General features: G+C 35.9%; 1 protein-coding gene across 2 annotated transcripts in view; it reads right to left on the reverse strand.

Moving 5' to 3' along the window:
* Positions 1 to 3,310: 3,310 nt before the first annotated feature.
* Positions 3,311 to 17,644, reverse strand: part of LOC105389801 (glutamate receptor 1) — a 98,914-nt gene continuing 84,580 nt past the window's right edge. The window contains exons 6-18 of one of the 2 annotated variants that reach the window (XM_038121983.2): positions 17,271 to 17,414; positions 15,523 to 15,726; positions 11,964 to 12,071; positions 11,545 to 11,776; positions 11,271 to 11,365; positions 10,852 to 11,013; positions 10,384 to 10,521; positions 10,047 to 10,135; positions 8,884 to 9,034; positions 8,551 to 8,726; positions 8,326 to 8,428; positions 7,934 to 8,203; positions 3,311 to 6,810 (exon numbers count right to left, since the gene is read on the reverse strand). In XM_038121983.2, coding sequence (XP_037977911.2) covers positions 6,763 to 6,810; positions 7,934 to 8,203; positions 8,326 to 8,428; positions 8,551 to 8,726; positions 8,884 to 9,034; positions 10,047 to 10,135; positions 10,384 to 10,521; positions 10,852 to 11,013; positions 11,271 to 11,365; positions 11,545 to 11,776; positions 11,964 to 12,071; positions 15,523 to 15,726; positions 17,271 to 17,414 — 1,920 coding nt within the window. In that variant the 3' untranslated portion in view covers positions 3,311 to 6,762. Of the gene's footprint in view, positions 6,832 to 7,933; positions 8,204 to 8,325; positions 8,429 to 8,550; positions 8,727 to 8,883; positions 9,035 to 10,046; positions 10,136 to 10,383; positions 10,522 to 10,851; positions 11,014 to 11,270; positions 11,366 to 11,544; positions 11,777 to 11,963; positions 12,072 to 15,522; positions 15,727 to 17,270; positions 17,415 to 17,644 lie in introns of both variants that reach the window. The other variant, XM_011560981.3, reaches the window with a different exon arrangement.

Here is a 17,644-nt window from a genome sequence, read left to right on the forward strand (position 1 = left end):
CAGTAACACTGTTCTATTTTACAGCGGTAGTGATCATGGCGAGCACATGTACGGCACTGGCTTTATGGTCTCTAGAAACATGATCGGGAGTGTGATCAGATTTGATGCTGTGTCAGACAGAATATCTGTGCTGCGTCTAAAAGGCAAGTTCTGCAACTACTCTATCATAAATGTCTACGCTCCAACAGAGATGTCAGAAGACAGTAAAAAGGACGAGTTCTATGACCATCTAGAAGAGACATATGATCAACTACCGAGTTTTGATGCAAAACTATTGATTGGAGATTTTAACGCACAAGTGGGAAGAGAAGCAGCTTTCATGCCTACTATTGGAAAACACAGCAAGCATGCCACAACAAACGACAATGGTCTGAGACTGATATCATTTGCAACAGCAAGGGCGCTAGTAATCAAGAGCACAATGTTCCCTCATAAAGATATCCACAAAGGTACCTGGAAGTCACCTGATGGAAAAACAGTGAACCAGATCGATCATGCCGTGATAGATGACAGACACAAAAGCACCATACAGGATGTGCGTTCGTACAGAGGGCCTGACTGTGACAGCGATCACTATCTGCTTGGTATCCAACTCAGGGCAAGGATCACGGTAAAAAGAAGGAATAACACCAGAAAAGAGGAGCCGATTAACTTAGACAACCTAAGAGACCCAGATATAAGAGAAAAGTTTCGATTAGAGTTGAATAACAGGTTTAACCAGCTCACGGTTGACGCGGATATTGACAATCACTGGGACAGTGTGAAACACACAGTAAAAACAACAGCTGTTAAAGTACTGGGAAGAAAAAGAAACACCAAAAGAAGAAAGTGGTGGAATCAGGACTGCGAAGAGATTGTCAAGGAAAGGCGGAAATGTAAAATCCAGGCTGAGAATAACGAGGAATGGGTTGCCAAATATAAGAAGGTCCAAACGGAAGCTAGAACGATCATTAAGAGAGCCAAAAGACAGCATCTGGACAACATCGTAAGAGGGATGGAGACACTCCTCAGAGCTAACGAGTCACGGAAATTCTATAAGGAAGTAAGCTCCTGCAAGAAAGGCTACCAACCCACGGCTCAGTTCCTTGAAGACGATGATGGAAACCTGATATCGGACAGAGATACTATCATGACCTGCTGGCGCGACTATTTCCAGCAACTGCTCAACTGCCAACCACTCGAGGAACAAGTACCCCGCTCTATGGAACACAATAGCGAAATCGTGGAACCCCCGACCTTTGAAGAAGTCCGTGAAGCCATAATGAGACTTAAAAACCACAAAGCACCGGGCATTGACGATTTACCCTCCGAATTGTGGAAATACGGCGGGGGTCGAGTACAGTCGGAACTATTCCAGTTACTGTGCAAGATCTGGGAAGAGGAAAAGCAGCCAAAGGAATGGAACCTAGGAGTGATCTGCCCCGTACACAAAAAAGGGTCCAAAAAGAAGTGTACCAACTATCGTGGCATTGCGTTGCTCCCGACAGCGTATAAGGTCCTGTCCTACGTGTTGCTCAAGCGATTGGAGCCATACACGGAAAAAATCCTTGGTGATTATCAGTGTGGCTTTAGACGCAACCGTAGTACAGTCGATCAGATCTTCCTCCTGAAGCAGCTTATGGAGAAGAAATGGGAATACGCGCAGAGCATCCATTCACTTTTCGTGGACTTTACTAAGGCGTACGACAGCATTGATCGAGAAGCGCTGTTCACTATCCTACGCAACTTTAAAATACCGGCAAAAATAGTGAGCATGGTTGAGGTTGCCACAAAGGAGAGTAGGATGAAGGTTCGTGTTGGAGGAGAACTGACGGATGAGTTCGCGGTGGTCACCGGTCTAAAGCAGGGGGATGCCCTATCGCCTATGCTTTTCAACCTAGCCCTGGAGCATGTTCTCAGAGGAGTTTTAGAACTTGACTTCGGGCTACAACTCAATGGAAAGCACAAGGTGGTTGGCTATGCCGATGACCTAGCGGTGCTGGGCAAAACAGCTGAAGAGGTTCGGAAAGCTGCGAAACTCCTTGATACAGAAGCCGGAAAAATTGGTTTAAGAATAAACCGCGGAAAATCCGAATATCTCCACATGAAGCGCTACAAGGACAAGTCCGTTCGCAGACAAGACCTGCATGTTGGAGATGTGACGTACAAAGGGGTCTCCCGGTTTAAATACCTAGGTTGCACTGTCACGGATACGAACACTCGCGACGAGGAAATCGATACCCGCATCCAAAGCTTCCTGCGCTGCAGTGCCGCTTTGCATAAAGTGTTGACGTCTAGGCTTCTGAGCAGAAACACCAAACTCAGAATTTACAGAACGGTAATAAGACCGATACTGATGTACGGGTGTGAGGCCTGGACGTTAACGCAGAAAGAAGAGAGCAAACTGCTGGTGGCGGAACGGAAGGTCCTAAGGAAGATCTTTGGCCCAAGACAGAGACCCGATGGAAGCTGGAGAGTCCTGAAAAACGCCGAACTGGAAGATCTGATGGCGGGGGCTAACATAGTGGGAGAAACAAAAGCCCACAGACTTCGCTGGCTAGGCCATCTCCAGAGAATGGGAGAAGATCGTAGCGCAAAAAGAGCCTACATGGGCCGTCCGACGGGGCGCCGACCGGTGGGCCGGCCCAGGTACCGCTGGAGTGACGCGGTGGAGGCGGACCTGCGCGAGTTACAAGTCGTTGACTGGCGGGAGACTGCACTGGACCGTCAGAAGTGGCGATCTCTTGTATCGGTGGCCAAGACTCACTTTGGGTCGCTGAGCCAGCGGAGTAAGTAAGTAAGTATCTAAAACTTTAAAATGGCCGCCATTCTAGAATATTGAGATTTGACCCCACATATGGGGGTTTTTCTCGATGAAATTACTCGTAGAATCTACCCTTAAAGTTTGTCGGGTTCGAAAAACCACACATCGTATTATATTTCTAGAGTTAGGCACTTTGGTAAAATGAAAGGTAAAGATTGGACACAACCATGGAAGTAATAGGTATGTACGCGTACGTTAGTACTTACACACGTTCCATAAACACAACAAATTCGACGTTATGAAATCGATGAAAATTTATACAATTTTATAAAGTTTCAGTACAAGTACTTAAGTATTAATAAAAATATTTTTTACATTTTCATCAACGGCTTTATTAAAACTGACAATTATTATGATCTTTTAATCCGAGTACTTCTCTCTCATGTAGTTCATATTGTTATAAGTAAAGTTTTATTTATAGTTTCATATTTTTATTGGTGACTTTCAGACTGTTTCTTGTTTATATTTATTTGTGTAATTCTTCGAAATGCAGAAAACGCAGGCGTTTTAAACTCGATATTTCTCTATATCTAAGAGATTATTGTTATTTTGTATTTATTTCCGAAATTACTAACATTTAAATAATTAGTGGTGATATCCCTACCAAAATCGAAAGGTTGTACACACCTAAAACTAAAACTGTCAACTCGAAACGTCCCCCATATAATGCCCATATCAAACGTCGTGGAATAGACCGAAGTCTATAGATTTGTTAAAAAGAAATCATGATAATAGCGTAACGATATATGTATAATTCTTAGATGTATAAAACCTTGTAAGTACTTCTAATATCGCTCATAACTTCAACTGTGTTGATACTAGACTAGTGGCGCATACATCCCTGGTGAAATAAACGACAAATTGTATTTAATACGTTTATTTTCTCGTTACAAAGAACATCAGATTTACTATTACTGTGATAACTCTTAATTATAATTAGGTTTATCATTATGTACTAAACGAAAACACAGTTATATTTTCAGTTGAATATAGGAAGTTACTTGTAATCATTTTGTAAATATGTTAATTCATACACCATTTTAGAATAACGAATTTATACTAACAAGTGATTTCATGATGACAACATTACATACATCTATTATTAATAATATTATGACTATAAAGTCAGCTCTTTAGATGGTTTGAAGCTCTTTTCTATCTGCCTACTTTTTATGTATAATGGACGACAATCCGAACATTCTGCATTCATTTTACCTACTTACTTACTCCGCTGGCTCAGCGATCCAAAATGAGTCTCGGCCTCCTATACAAGATTACGCCATTTTACTTACAATACAAAGTATTAAAATATACAAATATAATTATTACTAATTAAAACAATAATCGAGAACAAGAAAACGAAATTGTATCACCGACTTTCTGGTAAAAAAAAATATTAACCTTCCTATAAGTACAGTGTAAGGCAGATAAATATGCCCCTCTCAGAGGCATGGTTACTATGAGACAGGGGTCAGGTTTCTCTGCACATGACCGTACTATCGCATTATGAGACCGATGAAATATATTTTCGTACAACTTAATTATTTGTATGCAAGGGTAAATCCTAAGAAGTCCGGTTTTTTGCTAGCTGTCGGATTTGTGACTGACCTTATTTTAGTTAGTAGGTATACAAGCCGCACTTTGGGCGATACTCAGATGTTGTAGCCACTGGTAGCTTTTGGCGCCAATCGGTCAATGAGATAGACGCGAGTATAGGTGTAAATTTACTTTTGTATGGAATACGCAATATCCGTAGGTATGCCTTGATTATGCTTATGAGACACAAAACAATAGCGAACATAGGTAAATATGTCCTTTGATATGTTAACTGTTATTGTTCAGAAGTTTCTTTTATTTAAAAAAACGCGTTTAGTTTTTAACTTGCTTAACATTTCAGAAAAAAATCTCTAATTCGAAGACTGATATGTATAGAACACTAAAATAATCAATAAATTAAGTATTATTTATACTAAATAGTAATCGTTTTTAAACCTCTGAGTAAAAAAAGTATGTTGTAAGAGTACAAGCTATCGGTCTGTGACACCATGCGCGAGTAAGGGTATTATACAAATTGGCGCGAGTATATGAAGGTCTATATCAGGTTTAGTCTAGCACAACACCGGTCCTGTAACACATGGTAATCTTTAGGCGTCGTCCCCACTGCACGCGGTCTAGCGGTCAGTGTTCCGAGTCCTTCATTTCGTCGAAGAAAGCAGTCGCGGTCTGACCCGCTTTTGTGTGGATAGGATTTAGGATTCTAATTCACCAAATGTGTTACGAGAGATGAGCAAATTCTCGCGTGCAGTGTCGGCCAACGTCTAACTTTAAACATATGTTTAACAAAATATGTCCATGACCTTTAACTAAAAAAATATAGGTAGGTACAATATATTTTAATAAAATTATCTAAATAGAAATGAGTATTTAAATAAAACAATGTGACGTATTGGTTTAATTTTTAACACGCATTATTTGATTATATTAGGTATAAGTACCTACTTTTCAATGTTATGAATCAGTCCACTGTTTTTATTGTACGTATATCCTAACTACAAACATTACATACCATACGCGACCATACTCCATTCTCGTAACATCCGCCCTCCAGCACATTCGATTTGTTAGGTAACAGTAGGTACAAATAATTGTGTTTATAAATCTTAAAAATCCTGATAGGTTTCTTAAGTATAAGTACATATTAATACTACGCAAACTCAGTATTCATTCATACAATTTAACTTTTTTTTCATTCGAACAAAATAACTTTTCGGATTATTTTGTTCTCTCCCCAAAGGTTTAGTTTTAGTAAATTTTACTTATCTAGGTACGTAGACGATTAGACATTAAGACCCTGATCTTATCTACTCAAGACAAGATAAATACATACATGTGTATTTTAAGTACATACTTATATTACTTCTATTTTATACGTATTTCACGATAATTGTTACGATTAAAATGTTCTAAATATTATTAGTTTTCTTTTAAATTAAAAGTTACCGTAGTGAACGGTACGGTACATTTAGATGGAGATTGTATTATAATACTTAATTTCAACCATTTTATACTAATTGTTATAATATCATATTATGGCAATAATCATTAATATTATGTTTTGTAATACCTACTATTAATTTTATTCAATAGTTCAAAAATCTAACATTAACATAATTTGGCACAGTTTTCAAAAATAATAACACTATTAATCAGGTATGAGCAACACGAATCAACATATAGGTAAAAATTAGCACACAGATACCTACTATACAGATATACTAATTACTTACCAACTACCCTGCTTCAAACGACATACCGGTGTAAATTTGATAATACATAATTACACAGCCCATTCTATGAAAGTCTTTTCTACATCACTCCTTTAATTGGCAAAATCGAAGTCCGTTGAGGATGCCATAAGTCGCCAGTAGCCTAAACATGTAGCGCGTAGCAAAATGTTTACAGTGTGCCTAGTACAGGTTTTGATGGTTTGCATAAACGATTATAGTTTCAGTTTTCGGAAATAGCAGAAACTAACATGAAACTTAAATTATTATGTAAAGGAAATTTCTGGCACTTGACAAAAGATAGAAAACTGAATCTTTTTCGTTGACGTCTATGTTGTAAAAGTGTAAAAATATTGAAAAGTTTACATATTTATAGTATAGGATCACTTAAGCTTCACGAAAATGAAGTCGAGCTGTCACTCAATCTAGTATTGGTACCTACGCTAAATGGGCCCAAATAGAGTCATGGTTAGCGGGTCAGTGCTCCGAAACTTAGTTTTCGTTAAGCTAGTGTCACCCCTAAAAGCAAGTTTTCTTCACAGGTGGTACAGGCTACTGTTGTTTACAGTGGGTTCGGTCAGCTGCTTACAGATGGTACAGTTCGAGGCTGTCCTGGTCCCGGAGCGGTTGGGGAGGCCGGCGGCGCCGAGCCGCGTCCCGGACCGACGCCGAGGATCAGACTTGCGCGAAGCTCCCATGCAGAGCAGTCTCCTCGTGACCATTCTGGTTAGCCGGCATGTAAAACTAATGAAAAATTGTTGGAAGAAGAAACAAAGAATATAGATTTGGATATGGTTCTACCTTTTTTGGCATAAGATTTATTTGCCTAATCTCGTATTGCATAGTAACGTTTGGTCAAAGTCTCGTTACGCCGAAAATCGTATGGCATAAATCTCGTTTAGTAAAAAGTTATTTCGCATAACATTGTTTAGCCTAATAATGGTATGGCCAAATCTTGAATAGCCTAATAATGCTATGGCATAGGTTTAAACAAAGTAATAATATTCGTTTGGCTTTAACTTTGACGGAGCGTCTCCCTACATAGCGCAAACTGGTGCCTTGTATTGTTTCCGCTGTTTGGAAAACGCTCCGCTCCGCTTCGCTGCGCTCCGCTTTGGTTTTGATGAACATGTGCACCTAACACGCTCCTCCTCGCTTTGCTCGTCGTCGCACCTATTTTTAGGTTTCGATCTCATGGGGTTTGTAATAATTATATTGGTCGTTAACTTTCGATTTTTTGATCATACAATATCGTGATTTTCGGGATGTAGGAGAAAAATACCACAATTTGTACATTTACTACATACTTAATATATTATTTATTAAGATAACATTAGGAGAAACAAGATTATACAAAGGTATAGACGAACATAAATTTAGAGCAAACGAAACTTAGTTGTTTAAAGATTGTGCCTAAAGAGTTTTAGACGAAACGAGCCTTATGCCACATAAGTCTTGGCAAAGTGATGGTTCGGCCAAAAAAGTTTAGACCATACGAGTTATGCGAAATGAGTTTTGGTCAATAAAGATTATGCGAGATGAGCGGAACCCGTGTACGTATAATATTATATTTTTGGAGTTCTCATCTAATAAAGAGTGATATTTAAAACCTATACAAATAATATTTTTATGCCTCCAGTACAAGCATGAGGAACATATCATATGAACCGGGGAAATGATTTCACAGAGCTACTCTGTGGCCGGCGAGAAACGTGACATACTCGACACTTAGTCGACCGTTGACGGCAAATACTTATAACCTTTTTAAAGTTTTGACTGAAACTTATAACTTTCTATTCTAAAAGACATAAGTTTTTGATACCTAAATGGTTTTAAGAAAACTTACTTCGGCATAAGCAGCGCCTCCGTTCCATCCAAGTCGTTCGCCTTCACTTGTGGGGGTTTCCTCTGGAGGGGATTTCCTTTCAGCGCCAGAGTTCAGGTGGGGCTTGGCGCGTAGAGCCGTGCGCAGTGGCACATTAGCGCGCAGGGCCGCCGAGCGTCCATGTTGGCAGAATTCAAGCAGGGCAACGCCGAGGGCAAGAGCCAGTCCAGCAATCAAAACGTAGAATATTCCAGCCACCTCGTCAAGCGTCAATTCAGTTCCATGGGAACCCTAAAATAGTCCAATTATTAAAATTTTAGCTCAGTTATTTTTAAAATTAATATTATTAATTTCTTAGACTTTGTGGTCTGAAGTCGACTCGCTAAGAAAAGAAAGTGACAGGGGCTTCATACCTGATCTCCAGATTGACAATCAGAGCGAGAAAACCATTTTTGAATAAGCTTTTGCAAATCACCATCATCTTTCAACGCTTGCAAGGCCAAGTTCACTCCCTCCCTTAAAAATCACAATTTCAGTAAACATCATCAATAAAAACCATCGCAAAAATATAGGTAACAGTCGCATTTGCAGATAAACTTCGCATTGCCAATTAAAAGATCAATAAACATAAAAATCACCTGAGAGGGGATTTTTTTGGGAAAGCCACGGCGAATTCCTTGAATCCATCCTTAGAAAGAGATACGGCCATTTCGCAATGTTCGGTTGTGGAGGTACTGTAAAAAACTTTAGAGAACCAGGTCGGTTCATCAAGTGGGCCATCAAGAGGAATCCCTGTCACACCTGCAGATAAATCCTAAAAATAAAATTTAAATTGTGTTTAGATTTTACACTCACGAACAAAGAAAAAGTTCCACTTACAAAATTATTTGGTATCGGGATTTTTTGAGTGGAACATATCCTTTGCTCGATGACTTTCACTTTGAAATTTAATGTATAAAAGTAAAACTTACCAAAGAGCAAGCGGTCAGGATGCCCATATTGAAGAAAGGATCATTTATGCGATTTATGGTCAAGTGTGAGGCCAAATTTGCAGTATAGAATGAAATTACTATCAGAGTAAAGAACCACCATACTGTGCTGACAATCCTTCCCGATACGGACCTAAAAAGGATTTCGTTTAAACAATAAAATAAGTTAAAGCAAAAGAACCTGAATCCTGGCAATTTGTTTATTATTATTTTTTTTTTATTTCGTTTATTTTCCAAGAACATTTTATAATAGGTACATAAGAGTTTACAACAAAATAATAATTAAATAATCAGAATTTTAAAAACAATAGCCCAATTTCAAATTGGTAGGCTTAAGGATAAAGAGTGAATGAGATGAATAAAATACTCAAAAATATGTTCGGAATTGTCCCAATCGATCTAAAAAAACTACTGCAGGTAGCAATCTTTGTGAAATTAGTTTATTTGCTATGGTAATTTTCTATGGTTTTATGTACTTAAGTTATTCAGTAGATAGATAGAATATTCTTTATTTGTACACACCCATAAAATAACTTGTACATGTAATAACATGTACTTTATTTTTCCAGGATCATATTTTAATTAAAAAACACCCTGTATTGAGTATGCGTAAGTATATACCACGGGTATGGTAGGCATGACTTTTAGCACGTCATTTCAGTATTCTGCTATTATTTACACAAAAATAAACCTTTTATTAATCCAATTAATTTTCAGTATCGAAAGTCAAATGATTTTTGGACAAAGGATTTACGGATTAATAAGTGATTTAAAATGGGATTGTAGACCGCATTAACCATCAACTACATATTTAATTTACCTGATAAAATACTTTTGATGTAATAAAGAATAAGCATACATAGATACATAGATGGAGCTGCAGTAAATAATGTATCAATATTTAATCAGATCTTAAAAATTAAATGTTGTTACGCTCGGTAAATGATTGATAAAAAAAACTATGTTCTTCAAATCTGAAATATTGCAGCTTAAATACGAATAAAGTAGGCGATGTAATTGCAATAACCGAAAAAAAGATATGCCACAACCGTATTATATTATTATAATTATTACGACTTAAGTGTTCAGGGAAACAAAGGTAATCAAAGAACAAATAACTAATAAAATAATGAAAATTTAGTTACCTGGGCACTAAATCACTTCCTTGTTGCAAAAAAGATCCCAAAGAAAACCACATGGAATTCCAAAAACTGAATTCATTCACAACAGTTGACTGGAACAAATGACAATAAAAAATGAATCAAAACATACACATCCAGTTGATGTAAACTACCACACTGGTAAAAGTTAAATAACTTAAATTCATGTTAATATCTTTTTTTATGTATAGTTGTGTACCTAGCTTGGTAGTTGGTACAGTAAGTATTTTGATTAGCTGACAGAATTTTTTTTGGTTGCACTAGTTAAAAAATCCCATGTTTGGATATAGAATAAATACTTAACTTATTATACGTAAATTACCTGTGAGGTTTGAACTTCATGATTGTGATTTGATTGTTGAATGTCGGTAAACGATAACAGACGCCATTCCAATGGCGAAAATTTTGATACCAAGAACAAAACCATGCTTACTGCAAAATGGCTAAATAATATGCAGATCTGTGAACAAATTTATTATTTGACTATTATCGAATTTATCAAAATATTCACTCGCGAGCAATAAAAAAGTTCCAAATACAAAAAGTCCATTTATTGTTAAAAACGTAATTTAAAATGTGCACACAACATTCACGTTTTATGTTGGTAATATTGTGATGCACTATCACTGTTACAAGTACTTCAATATTGCAGACGGCATCATTAATAGCCTTTTCCATTTACAAGCAATTTGGTTCATTGCTCCCGAGTGTATTGTGTTTCTTATATAGTTTAGTTAATATTAGTAAAATGTAATCTACTAGGTACCTAAAATATCAACTTAATACTCACCCAAAGTTCCTTTGATAGAGGTTTTAGGAAACTAAAGACAGTACTCATTTTCTTCTTTGATCTATTACTGTTAAGATCTAATGACAGGAAAGGCTTACTGAAATCCACTACCATTTCCCTTTCCAAAGTTATTGTCAGCGGAGCTATAGCCATATCTGCTTCCTGCAAAAATAATTATTGATTTTATCACACGAATCCCATTAAGCAGTTAAGCCATAAATATATAATTAACAAATAATTACAACAAAAATTATAGTAGCTGCAATAGTAGGTTAATAGAAAATTATAACATTGACTTAGTTCCTTTTTATTCGGTTTAACATTAGCTAATCTTCCCTTTTCATCTTGGCTGTATCTGCATTACTAACACACACAATAAATGAAGCGCAAAAATATAGTCCGTGCTTATTTTTCTCTACCTTGCGAACGATTTCACCTATAATGCCATCCCATCCACCCACAATAGTAGGGTCCTCTTTACCGTATTTACCAATCTTGACCAATCGCAACTCATCTGAAATGAAAATGATCTTAGTTAATCTTGCAGCGGGTAACCGCAATTTTTAAAAAACGTTTTCATTCAACTTAAATTTTACAAAAGCACATCATTAACTTTAAAGTACAAGTAAAGGAAAGTACATAAGCCGAGACTGTATCCCTAATCCAGTGTGAACGACCTAATATTATACTTACATTTTATTTCCAGCTTTTGTGAGATCATATCCGCGAGGTCTTTACAAAACCCTTTGTAGCCGGAGTTTGATTTAACCTCCGTACTACCAGGGACTCTTAGTTGAAGGTAGGGTGCTTCAAGTATCGTGGAAATAATAAACGTTCTATTTCTGTCGTACACGCCGTTCAGATACTGGCTATGGAGTTTGGGAACCACTGGTATTAGGCCTTTGTAGTCATGCCATATCGCAACCTATATTTATTAAAATAACATTTTAAACATTGTCTTTAAAACTACAAAAAACATTACATCATTTTAATATATTAGTATATAATTTATGTCTCTCTGAACAAATCTATGATTCTCTCGGTCACATTAATTGCACAAGAATGAAGGATATAGAACACTTTCTCCTCTAAAGATAATCAATAATACGTACTTGTTCCATGTGTCCATCTACAGTCATTTCGACTACTTGAAGGGAAAAGTTGTTTCGATGACCGTCATCAGTAAACCTGATCATGCCACTTAGTCCCTCAATCTCCGTCTGTGGAAAATAATATCGTCTTTTGCCGTTCATTTTAGTAACAGGTAATTCGGTCTTGATCACTAATCAAGCATGAGGGTAATATTGGAGATTAAAATATTATATTAAATGTACCTACATGTTACTGTACTTAAATTTCCGAATTGCATTTGTGTTTGTTTTAATAATGTTAAAAGAATATTGTAAGAGTTGACGCAATTCAGAAATTTACAGTACAATTTCTGCTTTATTTAAAGTAACATTTTGACCCACATTAAGCTTAATTATTGGTTAAGATCTTACTCGTAAATGTATCGCACTATTGAATAATTCGCCTTAAAGACATAAAATTCTGTTTCATGATAAATTTAAATAATTTTCGCAACGCTGTGCCTGTGTTTATACAGTAAAGTGTAATTGAATACAACAACAGAAAACTGTTTATTTGTTGTAAAAAATGTTATGTTATATGAAGACGCCAAGCAGTCGGACTTTAGTCCATCCGATTCCTGTCGGGTTCCCGCGGTGCAGCAGAAGGTTGTCCTGGACAAAGACTTCGGCCTGCGGGGATGAAATGTTCAAATATCCGGAATTGATTAGAGTTGATCAGATATGATCTAAGTCACAAATTATTTAGTGGCTTAATATAATTATTAAATTTAATTGTGACTGAGTCATAGAAGTCTAGCCATATACCTAGTTCATAAAATATACCTACTAACCGTGACATAAGTTTAGTTTTTCCTAGCTAAAATATAAACACAAACATAACACCAACATAACGCTATGAAATAAATAAATAATATTAGTCCTAAATAAGAATGTGGTCGCCAAGTGTTTTGTAATTAGAAGTCACTCCATGAAATCTAATTTATCGCAGTCACAGCCACGCGGAGCTAGTTATGGCAAAACTGGGTTAAATAGTTAGTACCTACTAATACTGACGCACTTGAAGGGTGTGGTGCAACTTTATCAGTGACGATCCCGTTGCCAGGTCGGTTATTGACTTTACTTGACTGATTTTTACTGATAAAATCCACCTCTTCGTTATAATTGTTATTCAATGAAAACAGCTAAGTGCATTATGTATTTTAAATATTATCTGCTGATGTTGTTATACGGTAGGTACCTTTAATAAATAACCAACGGTGTAGGCATGTAAACTAATAAGATAATTATATTATTGGTGCAGCAAAGTCAATTTACCATAACGGTTGCATCGACAAAAAGTGTCTGCTGTAATGTAGGCCAAAAAAAAACTGCCGCTGGTAATCTTTTCCGCCCTGTCTTTCATTCATGGTCCTTGTATATGTAGCAAATTAGGTAGGTACTCTTAGAAGTCGTTTCACTTATTACTTAGAGACGACGATTGTTAAATATCAATAAACTCCTACTCGGCCTCGCTCGCTCTTGGGATTTTCTATTCAATATCTTTTGATTGACATTGTTGATGTTGAGTAGACAGTGAAGATAAATAGGAAATAGGTAGTGGTGAAATACGTACATTTATACATATTTGTTTTTTTTGTGAGAAAAAGTTCAACCTGAATAATAATTGTCATAATATTATTATTAAGTATGTAAGTACACTCACAAACAATGAAAAAGTTCCATTTTCAAAATGCCGACCTCAAGACGGCCCCATTTTTTTTAAACATTTCATTTAAAATGTGAACAAAATAAAGTTAAAGGTTTACTTCAATGTCGCAAATGGCGTCATTAACCCTTTTCCTGACGACACTGGAATTTTTTCATTGATCGTGAGTGTAAATAATTGTCAAACAATGTCGGTATACAGTCGATAGTCGCTCAAACAATAGAAACCCACTAAGCGAATTGAGCTATATAGCTCCAGTGACATCATGTTAACTACGGTTCATTGAGCCCGTGCACATGTGTTTTACCCCATTTCTGACGTTAAAAGCACCCTTTTATGTTTAACTAAATTAAAACTGCGTAGTTAGGGGAGCACTGGGATGGGCTAGGACAAGTAAGACATGACGAAAATTACAGTGTAGATAATAGGCAACTATCACAAAGTGAGTAATGAAAGTAGGTAACAATTCGGTATGTTAAGTAATTTTATGGTGATTGTTTTTATAATTTTAAATTGAAGTATGTCGGAATTTGAGACACAAATTTGAATATTTTTTATATTACTGCTCCCGTTAATTTTATAAAAAAAATATAAAGATCGGTTCTCGACGATTTTATGACGTCATCCGCATCCGTGCAGCCGTTGACGTCATCAAGATCCTAACTCTGTGAATATTTACACTTTAGATTGACAGAAGTGACACTGAACTTTTCATTTTTGATAAAATAATCGGAATCCTTGAATATTTTATATTTTTAAGAATGAGGCACTTATTAGGAAGACAATATCTCGAAACGGTTTTGGAATTAGCATCAAAATTTTTTACATAACATACCGAAAACGAAGGATGAAAGAAGCTTTTTTTGTTCTTTAGTGAAAATAGCTTTATACAGGGTGTTGCAAAATTGGTATACTAAGCCGAAACCTACATGTGCAGCATGTTATATCTAAGCCCAAAACTGAAATAAGAATTTGGAAATTCGCGAAAAAAAAACCATAGTAAAAGTCACGTGACCAACAAAGTTTCAATGGAAAATAAAATATTTTTTTCGCGAATTTTCAAATTCTGATTTCAGTTTCGGGCTTAGATATAACATGCTGCACATGTAGGTTTCGGCTTAGTATACCCTTTTTACAACACCCTGTATAATATAATAAATAATAAAAATATGAATATTCATAAATATATAGGTACATATATTAGGCGTATTGTGATATTTAGGTACCTTACCTCACCTACAGTACATCTACCATTTGAAAAATTAAGGTGAGAGAATATTTTTACTGTTGATAATTTATAATAGGATAAGAAAAAATAATAAGTCATGCTGTTTGTCGATTATTCCGATGTTACCCTAGAAAATTCTGCCTAGGGTTGATTCGGAGAATCTTACGTACGGACCAGATTTTTTTTTTTAAATTCTGGGTCTTTCTTTTCCCGGAATGTCGGAATAAATTGAGCCTTTTTCATGTTTACGTTACAGGTTTTCTTATTTGGTTAAAAATTGAAATTGGCGCTTTGTAAACCCTTCGGGAAACAGTTTCGCAGGCATAGCTCCATATTTTTATATAGGGTTTTGCAAAAGTGGTGCAGTAAACCGAAAGTTCACCAACAAAGTTTCTAAAGAAGTCCATTCCAATCCAAAAAAAAGTATAATCCCAAAAGTCGTTAAACAATAGACAGTCAGTGCTTAACAGTTGTTTAGCGCCGGTATACGCCTACAAAATCTGTCAAATTTAGTTCAAAACACTTGTTAAACTATGTTTAAATTTTTTTGTGGTAGCACAGCAGTTGTTCAGGATAATCTGACTCTTTTTCATTTGCTTTCGGCTTACTATACCAATTTTGCAACACAATGTGAAAACTATACGTACCTTTTTGATGAGCCTGTAAATCTTGTCACCATGCTCGAAAGGACTGACTTTCCCTTTCACAGGATTGCAATCAATAACTTTACTGTAATTTCCTAGCGTAGCACGACGGGAGGAGCCTCGGAAAATGTCCGGCTTTTTCCTCTGCAACCTTCCGAACGTGTCTATCAGGACCTGGACTCCATCGTACATCAGCGCCGCTTGAGCCTAAGCCAACGGAATCAACATTTACTCCATAAACAATTTAATTTAAGTATCAAATAAAGCAAAATAATAATGAAGGCGTGAAAGCAAAAAACTCCGTAAACATTTTCATCGTTACAAATGCCATTGAGGATATTTACGATGCGAACAACTTAACATCACATTCAATGTTTTTATATGAGCAACGGTTTATTTTTACTGTTTTCCAATTTAACTTTGTTTATATTTATGCCCAAAAGATATTGTAAAATGTATTTATTAGCAATGTTTGCATGGCGGTGATGTGAAAACAGACATTTTGTGAAACGTTGCACATTCAGCACATTCTACTGTATTCAAGGTTTTAAAGTTAAAAAGCAATTTTGAAAATAGCAAATGTTCGTGTTTATCGTTTGTGAAACTTTTGTCATTTCGCTGCAAATTATATAATGCTTTTCAGAGTTGCATATTTGCTACGACGGAATTACGAAAATCATGCGATTAAATAATGTAAAGTTTTGTAATTATCAGTGCAACAATGAACAATAACTGTACGTATGTCCGTAAAAGTAAAAGTCAGTCAGATATGACTTTCGTCAGTATATTTTATTAATTTTGGAAACTATGTATAGGTACTTCTTACACTCATTATTTTCTAGAGAAAAAAATCTATCTATAAAACTCTTAACACGCCCAAACAAACTTAAAAAAAAAAAACATTTTAAAACTCCATGCAGGTAAGCGTAGCTTATAATTAGAAATTCATAATGATTTGGGCACGTGCTTCTCTAGTAAATTGTTCCGTTGCTCGGTTTGATATTACTATCACGTAAATATGTAATGGCGACCCCTCAACCCCCTTTTTGCGTTCCAGCAATGCCACCTCCCCGCCCCGACACCTCACGTCCTCGGACTCAATGACATCTTCTTCCCTTCCTTGGCTCAAAGCTATTTGGCCTCCTCAACTCCTGAGTATTACAAGTGGCTTCATGCATTCAATAACTTAACATAGCATCTCTCTACCACATTAAACCAAATATACCCCAAACATTGGAACATAAGCTCTCGTTCTTAAAAATCTACCAAATTATAGTTTTGCAAGAATATCTAATTATAATCCTATACCTCGTTTCAGCTATGATGATTCCTGTGACAGTTGACAATTATTCCATTAACGCAGAAAAAAAAACCTATTCTTGGATACGATACAAAATACGACTGATACAATAAGTCGATAGATAAAATCTATAGAAATTCATTATGGGAGACCTATAAAACCGTAAAATTCAAAACGTCAAAGGAATGATTATAGCTGAAACGAAGTATAGGATTACTTATAAACCAATACTTATATTATGTATTACAAATTCATACTAAATAAGGATACACGCTAACGCTGACTAACGTCCATCACTGAGAGCTAGATAATCTCGAGAACTATTAGTCAGATTATTACTCGCTAGTTAATGCAACGCTCATATGCAGCTTAACATATTTGTTAAATAATTGATAAGCTAGCACATAATAGTATTTTAATGTATTCCAATTGTATTCACAAAAATACTCACCGAGATAGTTTGGCTATGATATTCTCTTTTCCATACATCAATAAAATCACGAACAAATTTTCTAGAAAAATCTAGAACGCGAAATCCAGTAACATTAATGGCTCCAAATTCGTTAATTTCTCTTTCCCAGTGATCATCCATGACCTGGAGAATATATATTTCTTTATTTAAGTAGGTAACGTATATATAACAGGATTTTTACATTCATTTACATACATTTATCCATAACATAATATTTCCATCAATAACTGGAACATTTTGCCCGCAACACACATTGTCCATTTAAAGAATTATTATCAGCAAACCTTCAATAATATTATTAAGTAACTACCTATAATAAATTAATAATATAATTGATTAAATATGAAATGATA

Source organism: Plutella xylostella, chromosome Z (genome assembly GCF_932276165.1).
Source record: "Plutella xylostella chromosome Z, ilPluXylo3.1, whole genome shotgun sequence".
NCBI lineage: Eukaryota > Metazoa > Arthropoda > Insecta > Lepidoptera > Plutellidae > Plutella > Plutella xylostella.